At 45.3% G+C, this 9564-nt stretch overlaps 1 protein-coding gene across 1 annotated transcript; it reads right to left on the reverse strand.

Moving 5' to 3' along the window:
* Positions 1-6102: 6102 nt before the first annotated feature.
* Positions 6103-8799, reverse strand: LOC104488534 (serine/arginine-rich splicing factor 6-like; the record flags this gene model as incomplete). Its single annotated transcript, XM_010137421.1, is given in 5 exon segments — positions 6103-7622; positions 7743-7832; positions 8177-8385; positions 8613-8744; positions 8747-8799. Coding segments are annotated over 5 exon segments (848 nt in total), but the record flags the coding sequence as incomplete, so codon positions are not given.
* Positions 8800-9564: the final 765 nt, after the last annotated feature.

Raw genomic sequence — 9564 nt, forward strand, 5'->3', positions numbered from 1 at the left:
CAGCACGGAGGAGCCCGGAGCTGGTCGTCCCCGTAAGGCAACTAGGGAGCTCAAGACAGCGTCCCGCATCCTCGTCCCGCGCGGGGATTGCAGGTGGCTGAAACACGGCTGTCCACTGGCTCTTCTCTCGGGTTCGATGGGACGGGAGCACTCGAAAGCCAGAAGCTGTTTCTGCTCTAAGTCGCTGACATTAACCTGACCCTCCTCAGCACATAACTGGGCTGCATCACCGATGGTGTCCTCCTCTCACTGGCAGCTGAAGAGGCCCCACAGACCAAGCCAGCCCCCCTTGTCTGAGGTAGACAGGCATAGGCTGCCTGAGAGAGGCACTGCTACCTCCAGGTCAAGGAGTCAACAGAAAGTCCCCAAGGGACCAGGAAGCAAAAGGATCATCCAGAATAGTTCTCTGGAGGACGTGCAGTACTCGCATTCTTGTGCGGCGCTGAATAGCGCTTCGTGAGTGCTCTGCCCAAAACAGGGCAGCATACGTGCTCACCCTTGAGTGTTTTATGCCACATAAGAACTGTATCTTTTAGACGCTTAAACAAGGGCTGTCCCATTTACCTGCACAAGGTGGGAGTGGAAGGAACCAAGACTGGAAGCACAAGGACCGAAAAATACAGAAAAAGCACTCCGTGTGTGTTGGAGCGACTGGGGAGAGGCAACTGTCTGCTCACCCTTCAGGCCAGCTCCCGCCGTACCCAGCCCAGGGCAGGGAGTGTTCTTGCTCGCTCTGCGGAGAGCGGGAACAAGCTCTTTGTTTCTAGCATTAACATCTGCCAGTTTTTTATCACCTTGAGTTTTGTACTCCAAAATTTTTAATACCGTAAAAAAGATGAACGCAAAGACTCTGATGAGGCAGTTAGATCCTGAAAAATCGGGGAAGTAGCACACATTTTTCCTTTGCCACTGCCACCTTCTCCCTTTTCAAATGAACCTTGTGTGGCACAGCATAGAAAAAGGTCTTCCCGTATCAATCCTTTCACGCTGCACTATGAGCTTCAAAGAGATCTGAATCAGGAGCAGAGTGAAACTCAAGTCACTTGAAAAACAACCCAGCAACAACCTCCTCCCATGGTTTTCTGGTCCTGGCTGTGCTTGCCATAAAAAAAAAAAATCATGAACTCAGACTGATGAATCCTTGGGAAACGTCTCCTTTATGCTGAAACCAAGGCAGCATTCATTCCTCGCTTCCCAGCAAGCCCCCTGGCTGAGGTAGTGCCAGAACGTTTCTCCCTCCTGTGCTTCAGTTGCCATGACCTCTAATGCAAAGTATTGGAACTTGCATGCACAAACAGGAGGACAAGAAGCTGGGGCAGCCCCGCCGGGGGTCTGGGTGGATGGAGGGTTGAATAGGAGTTGGCAGCATGCTCTGGCAGCCCCAAGGGCCGGCCGTGTCCAGGGGTGCGCCCAGCGCAGCCAGCAGAGGGGTGACAGGCACACCAGGGCTGTGCTCAGCAGGAGGCGAGGCCAGCAGGCACCCCCACGCGTTCTGCCGCTCACGGGACAGCAGCGTCTGCAGGTGCTTGTGCCTGCCACTCCTATCCTCAGCCACAGTCGTTCCCCAGGCTCATTTGACCCAAAAGCACAACAAAGACCTTATAAAACAGGAAGCCACAAGAGTAAGTTTGCAGAACAGGCTGTCACCCGCAGCTTTTATTCCCATTGGGCAAGTCACTGCGATTCTGTGCCTCAGTGTCGGGTTCTCAAGGGAGCTTGTGTGCAGGGAGCAGTACAAAATGATTCTGCTCTGGCTTGTCACATGTACATTGGTGACACCTAAATTATGGCAAATGATCAGCTCACAGAGCAACCATTTTTAATTGTCAGCAAATGGACCCAGATGTGGTCAGCAGAGACACTTTTCCAAAGTATTTTCTCCTGTCTGCTCCCTTACTGTCAGCACTTTCTCCACATGCTTGTACCAGAGCACTGAGGAGATGCTACGCCAGAGCAGCTGCTGCCCTCCCGTCACACCACTGTGATCACGAGAGACTATTTGCTGTATTATTTTCCGCTCGTGTTGCTGCTGACACTGAGCAGAACATGGAACACAAACACTGGGCAGGGGAAAGCTCTCTGCACTTCACCCATTTCTAGGAGAAACATTGCTCTGCAGCTAGCAGATGGCCTGGGCGCAGCTGTATACGAGATTACACCGAGCAGGTGACCTGCTGACTTAACAGCACTAGCTTCCCTTATTCACATCAACTGAATAACCCCGTTCCAGGAGCTGCACACACCAGTAATAAGTAACTCCCCCCACAGCAAAGGCTGCATCTTCCAGTCACCTCCAACCCTGCAGTCACCCGCAGAGCTTTCCCTCCACTATTTTCAGTATTCTGAACTGAAACCACCGTACTCAGTTCTTGACCAATGGCAAAACATTGGAGCAAAACTTATGCTTTTAAATCAGTAAAAATTAGTAAAAAATGCTGATTTTTAAAAAATGAGTATTTGAGATATTCTAAATTGAAGTAGATCACCCTACTGAAGTCACTGTGAACAAGAGGACGAGGATATAGTCCTTGGGACAGTGAATCACTTAGAACCACATCCAAGACTTGAGCATCAATACGAACCATCATGAAGGATGGTCTGAAGCATGTGTTGGCTGTAGACATCTTCCTATTGCCACCACTTCTCCAGAGGCACGAGTCACAGCAGCTGCTGTCACCCGGGACTTCATAAAGGACTGCACCTACATTCAAGCAACTTAGTTATGTTATTAAGAGATGTAGCTGAAAGGCTAGAAGTTTATGAGCCACTTCAGAGCAGTTTTGTTTACTTCAATTTTTTATTGCATTATGAAACAACCGAAACTTCCCCTTCAACATCTACATACAGGTTTTGCAAAAATAACGCGTGAAGATTTGGGAGTTAAGAACCCACAATCTGCTATCCGATTCTTTCCAACTACTCATGAAGGAAAACATGGGGGAAAGGGCCAATCCTAGTGTTAGCAGGTATCACGATCCCAAGAGCAGAGTTAAAATTCTCAAACCGTTAAGAGCTGCCACTATGCAAAGCACCGTTTGTATGAGCTTTGCTTCTCACCATTCCAAGCGACGCATTCCTATTCACATGGAACGCACATTGCAAAGCACACGAGAAACACAGCAAAGACCTGCGGGTTGTGTCACAGGAACTTCACCTTCCCACCACTGACATCAGAATGACGCATCTCTCAACTGAACAGTGTCTTGCATCAGCTGTCAGGGACATACTGAACATCAGCTCAATTTTGTCAATTCCCAGCTCCTGAGACACATTTTCTGCTTTCACAAAGAGCTTTGCCTCTTTTCTTTTGCTCTTGCAAAGGTTACGATCTTGTTTGGGTCAGTCATCTCTCAATTGTCAATGGACTCTAAATCCACAAAATTCGGAACTGGAAACATTACAGTGGAAAAAGGAGTGTCACCTGTTCTAGCCACTCCAACCACAGTAACATTGCTAGATGAGATACAGCAAGCAGAGGAGTCCGGCTCTTCCCTAGAGCAAGCCAACAGACTGCACCCGTTTTCTCTCGGGGATGTAAATGGCCATTTCAAAGGGTGTGTTTTGTGAAAGCACATTCTAAACCCTTCTGTTCTTCATCCACCTCCTGCTCTTTTTTGAGCCAAGATTTCTGAACACTCAGCATGGCAAAGGTCCACGTGCCTGCTGGCTGAAGCATGCTGCATTCCTTGATGGTGGCACAGGGGCCCACTGAAGCAGAGCCACATGCATGAACTCAAGTAGCTGCATTACCAACTTCTGAAAATCACCTGTTAGGGATGTGAAGGCCAACATAAGCCTTTTTGGGACCAGCATCAAAAAGAAGAGGCATTTCTACTCACCTGCCCCCTTGACTGGCTTTGTGGACAATGCAGGTATCTCGTGTGCAGCCACAGGATCACCGCAGTCCCTAAAGCTCTACCTAACTTAATGCTCTGGGACTGGAGTCAGTCACCTGCCTACATCAGGAATAACCACATTTTGCAGCTCGCCTCCTCACCAGACCACATGCATTAGGGATTTGTTCTCTTCTCCATCAAAGCACTGGGCCAGAAGGCAAAGCATGGAAGAAAACAGGTTTTTGAGCTGGGAAAAAGAATTCTCTTTTACAACCTCCTGACACAGGCAATTGAGGAGACTGAATTTAAACCACACAAATGAAAGGTCACCCAGAAACTGAGCAAGAATGGCTTTTATTTAATACCAGATCTCCCCATTTGTGTGTGATAGTCAGTGCTGTCCAAGGGAAAGGGTGCAATGAAGATGACTCATTTCCAAGGCTATAGGTGGCTTTTTTTTTTTAAACAGTAGAGTGTTGATTTCTCCCTCACAATTTGCTATTGGACACTAATGTTTTACATCAATCCTGCACTCCATATTTGATGAAAAGATCAAATTTACATTGGTTAAACTGAAAGCAGAAGAGTCAGGTGATGCCAAAGCACTCCCCTAAAGAGATGGCTCCACAGTTCAGTTAAAAACTAGGATACAAGCAAGACCAGGCGGTTTTGCCATCGACTACTGCTACTACTGTGGGCCAAGGCAAAGCACAGGCAATAGCTGCAAAACACAGCAAGTGTGCAAGTCTCCTACAGGTCTTCCACGCACATTTATCCAACCACAATTCTGGTTAACAGCTACAAGACATCTTAGAAAAATCTCCCTTGTGATTGCAAAGATGCGCCATACCGAGTCTTCCACTCCTACAGAAAATGGTGCTGACAGAGCTAGAGGATTACGGCTTTGGGGTTTGGTTCAGGGGTTTGAGTTATCACAAGCCTTGCACTTAACCGCACTGGCTCAGTATCTGGCACTACTGAAATCCTACTGCTTTTCTGGAGAAAATAAATCCAGAAGGATGTCAGTCACGCCAAAGAATTCCTGCTTCACTTGCAGAGCAGCCAAGGGAGACATTGCACATGGTTCCAGTATCAGAAGAAATCTTTGATATTTAGCATTACAGGCAAACTGGTGAAGTCCAATCTAGGCTCTCTATGTAAGTAATTAATGAATAAAGATGACTTCAAACAAAACTATTGTCATAACAACATCATTTCAGAAAGCTAAAAATACAGCTGGCAGAAGCCATCAGGATGCATCATTAACCAAGACTGGGGTGCTAACAGCTACTGAGAGGCAAAGATATTCTCATGCTGGCACTGGAACTCAGTTTTAGAAACAAGCTGTTACTAATACCTACAAGCACGTGCAAAAAAGTAACTGTTAACATCTTGTTTTATTACTGCAAAACTGCACAAACATACTGAAAATACACATATGTACCTTTTCATCTACTGAGATCAGAGCTCAGTTCTTGTTTCAAGGAGGGAGGTCTCACTGAAGACCTCCAGACACTAACCAAAGAGGAGCATTCCTTCATGAAGTTTAACTCCATTATGAGCATAAATAAAATCAAGGAGGAATAACGCTTTTGCGCCAACATGTTTGAGTGAAGTATTACCACAAGGGGAGCCGAGGGCTGTAAACCTGTGTTAAACTGTTCCTGCACAGTCTGACTTCTGCAGGTCACACACAGCTGCTTTGCCATACTTGGGATAGAAACAGCAAGGAAAAGTGTAAGAAGCAAGAGAAACCCACTCTTAGGGCACCACAAGCCATGTCACCACTGCCAGCCTGGTTCCACCGGGAATGTGAGCTGGTCAGGCAGAACTACCTGCTCATCCTGGGATCCTCTGTACCAGCGTGGCTTCTCGTACACAAAAGGCAAAAGCTCAGGCTTCCTAGAGAGGATCGGGAAATGGTAAGAAACTATTGGAAACAGCTGAGATCATAAAGCAATTCCAGGACAATTGGCACCATGTCGCATTTGAACACACACTTCATGTGCTCCTTGTGCCTGACCTAGTTCACCTGAACAGACACGTACATTCTGACCAGAGATGCTGCTTTCCCCTCCAGTCACACCCCAGCAGCGCAGCAGGACACACAGCGCTTGACTGGCTAGCACAGAACCAAGGGCATTTCAGGAGCTCCCAAGTCTCTACCAAAACAAAGTTAGTCCAGCAAAAGAGGCAAGTAGGATAAACTGCGACTTCCTCAGCACGAGGCAGAAAACGAATCCCATTACACTGCAATAAACACGAGTGTTTGAGTCACCAATTTAATTTTATACAAGTCAAACTACACGTTGTATAAAGAGTACAAGGCAGTTCTAATGTTTGCTATTGCATGTTACAAAAATCAATTTAGCTATAAAGGGGAATTTCTGGGACAAGTCCTGTTTCCACAATTTAAGTGAATTGGCAACTGTGGTTTAGCAAAGCCTTTGTTAAGACTAGAACTCTAGCTCAAAGAGATTACACTTCCAATAAAGTCCAGACTTACACACAATAGGATTATAGTTCTCCTAGTCTGAAGCAAAATGTTAACCTAAGTGAGTCAAAAAGGAGGGAAGACAGTTTTATTTACCTAGTTTTCATGTCCAATAGGTATTTAGAGGCTGACAAACCATACAACATACTAATGAGTCGGGACCACACCCAAGAGACACGCTAAGTGTCTAACAACAGAGTGACACCTGATATTCAGTCAACACAATGTCAGAAAGCTTTCCTTCGTTCAAGTTTAAAACATAGGATTTTTCAGCAATACTGTACGATACAGGTTCCAGAGTACCTTTATTACCTTTAATACAGTCACAGTACAGGGGGGAATGTTCTTTTGGCAAGTTGAGATGCAACAGAAATGCTCCAACTGTAGTTTATTGCTGGTCTAAGACCTTCCTAGTGCTGTTACTGAGATATAGTTTGCAGCCTGCTTCCACAGATTAAGATAAACCAGAGAATTATCTGACCTACCCAGCAAGGCAGTCTGCCTTTGGTAGCAAGCTGTAACCTATTAAGCTAATGATAGCCATAGTTCTAAAACCATGAAAAAAATAAGAAAAAATCCTTACTTTCAAAAAAGCCCAGATTTAAGCCTGTTTATATTGTTTATTTTTAATATAAAAACAACTTTGCACTTAAGAGTAGTAAGTTACTCCTGCAGAAATGCTATAAAATCAAAACTTTTAGCTGAATTTCTACAAAAGGGGGACTTTTCCTGCTTTGTACCACCATCCAATCTCATATTGTCAAATTTGGGATACAAATTAAACCTTTGTCTCTCATTACTTAGTTCTTAGGCCATTCACTCCTGCAAGAGAAAAAACCAGCTTCTGAAGTACTAACATAACACTAATGGCCTGACAAGTAGGAAAATGTTCCGTAATAGTGTGCAATGTAAGAGGAGAGTTCTAGTCTTAATCTCTTGAACTAGATCTTGATCGTGAGCGAGATTTTGAACGAGACCTGGAGCGGGACCTCGATGCAGCTCTTTTGGGTGGCGACTCTGAACGAGCCTTGGCAGATGGCTGCTGCTGTGGAGAATTGGAACGAGACCTACTCCTTGATCTGGACTTAGACTTAGCATCTCCTTTACCATTTTCTTTGGGAGATCGAGACCTGGACCTGGACCTGGACCGGGACTTCTCAGACTTCTCCTTGGATCTGCTGTGAGACCGTGAACCCCTGTCAGACTTGGGTTTCGATTTGCTCTTTGATCGAGACTTCCTGCTTTTAGACCTGGAACGTGAGCGGTCTTTGCTTCGTGACCTGGATTTAGATCTTTCAGAAAAAGACAAAGAGTTTATTCTGCATGAACTTAACTGTACTCAAAGCACTCGTAAGCATCTACCCATTAATAAGCAGCAATTCTCTACCAGCAGAAAACAACGTATCACTTACCGTGAACGGCTTTTTGAGACGCTACGGGACCTGCTGCGGCTGCTCCTACTTCTACGACTTCTACTTCTAGACCGTCTTCGAGACCGTGACCTAGAAACATTTTAAATGTATTATGTCCCTTATTCTTTGTCTGGTGTGCCCTGCTAAGCTATCAGAGAAGAGCTGCTGAAGAACTCAAGAACAAGGATGGCCACACCACGACATGCCACTAAACCCACCCAGATCCAACATACTGTCAATGAATCATACCTGAAGTTTCTTTCCCATGTGAAAAACTCTCAAATCTGGCTTTGCTGTATCAGGTAAAATACTTCCTCCTACATTCTCAGGCACCGTCCTTCTCCTAAAACACTGGCTGAACTACTGTAGTATAGCTACCTACACTCGTGCTTAGCGTACGCCGTCTCACAAGTGTACCCAGTCCCCAAAGTTACCTCGACCTGCTGCCAGAGTAAGATCGCCTGTGGCTTGACCGTGGCTTGTCTTCGACCAGCCTGATCTTCCTTCCATTTATCTCTGTGCCATCCAGTTTGTCCAGGGCACGCTTCATGTCCGAGTACGACCGGAACTCGATCACTCCTTCATTTGTACGTTCTTTGTGAGCATCTGCATAGGTCACCTCCCCAGCTTGCCTCATGAAATCCTTTAGGGAGCAGATGAAGAATTACACATGCATTCCACGTGCGCACACTCTGCCAGAACAGCAGCTTAAAACGAGTCTGACCAAGTGCACGGAGGAGTGCAGGTAAGCATTCCAGCACACACACTTCTCAATTTCCCCTACCCAAATCAAAATCAACATTGATACTGAAGGAAGTTAGTGCTTCCTGCTTGTCACAACAGGTTCTACGATAGGACATTAATACCTACTTTTAAATCCTGCCAACTACAGCGACTGGAAAGGTTCTCAACAATCAGTCTGTGCTCTGTACGAACAGGCGGTCCGTATTTATCTCTTCCAGATTGTCTCCGACTGCTATATCCGCCACCACCCCCACCTTTATTGTACAAAGAAATAAAGTTAGATTGTCTCCTAGCACAAAGAAAAGTAAATGTTCTGAAGAAGTTAGTTAAAACAGTTATATTTACTGGAGTAGGACTTTATTTCTCTAATCCTCCAATAAACTTTGCAATTTTGCCATAATCTATATTAATGGCAGATCAAACAGACTAAAATCCTACAAGTCTGTGCTCCTAAGATCTGTTAGAGAGTGACTGCTCCTTATTAGATTCACCTTGCTAAGTTTTATTTTACAGAACATTGTAAAATATAAAACTTAACTGATTACATGCATTTCTACATTTTACAAAAACGTTTACTAGTTATGCTAAGTACTTACATCACAGTATGAGGTTTTTGGTGGTGGTTTGGCCACAAAACACGCAAGGTAACAGTCACCTAGTTCAGTTTAACCAGTTTTGTCTAACCCTTGGAATCCTCACCATCACCCTGCGTCTAATGGCAAAAGGCTGCTGTCGTCATGGCTTCCGGTAAGGTCAGCCAAAGGGTCATAGGGCAAGGGTCACACAATGTATGGAAAAGCCATGGCCAATCAGGAAAGGCAGTCATCTTAGCCTCAGTGGACACAGCCTCAGCCCCACTGGTCACTTTTAAATTGAAACATCAAGGACTTGTTAAAAAGTTTGAATTGAACATGCAACAATTTTAAACAACATACAACGATTCTTTTTAAAAACAGATACCCGCCCCCCCCAAACTTCTAGAAATTACTGAAAGCTGAACCTTAGTACTTTTAATTACAGTACTAGGCCAGTTAAATTCTATACAGCTCAGCTCAAGAAGCTCTGCAAGTTAACCAAA

The sequence above is a fragment of the Buceros rhinoceros genome, unplaced genomic scaffold (assembly GCF_000710305.1).
Source record: "Buceros rhinoceros silvestris isolate BGI_N320 unplaced genomic scaffold, ASM71030v1 scaffold47165, whole genome shotgun sequence".
Taxonomy (NCBI): domain Eukaryota; kingdom Metazoa; phylum Chordata; class Aves; order Bucerotiformes; family Bucerotidae; genus Buceros; species Buceros rhinoceros.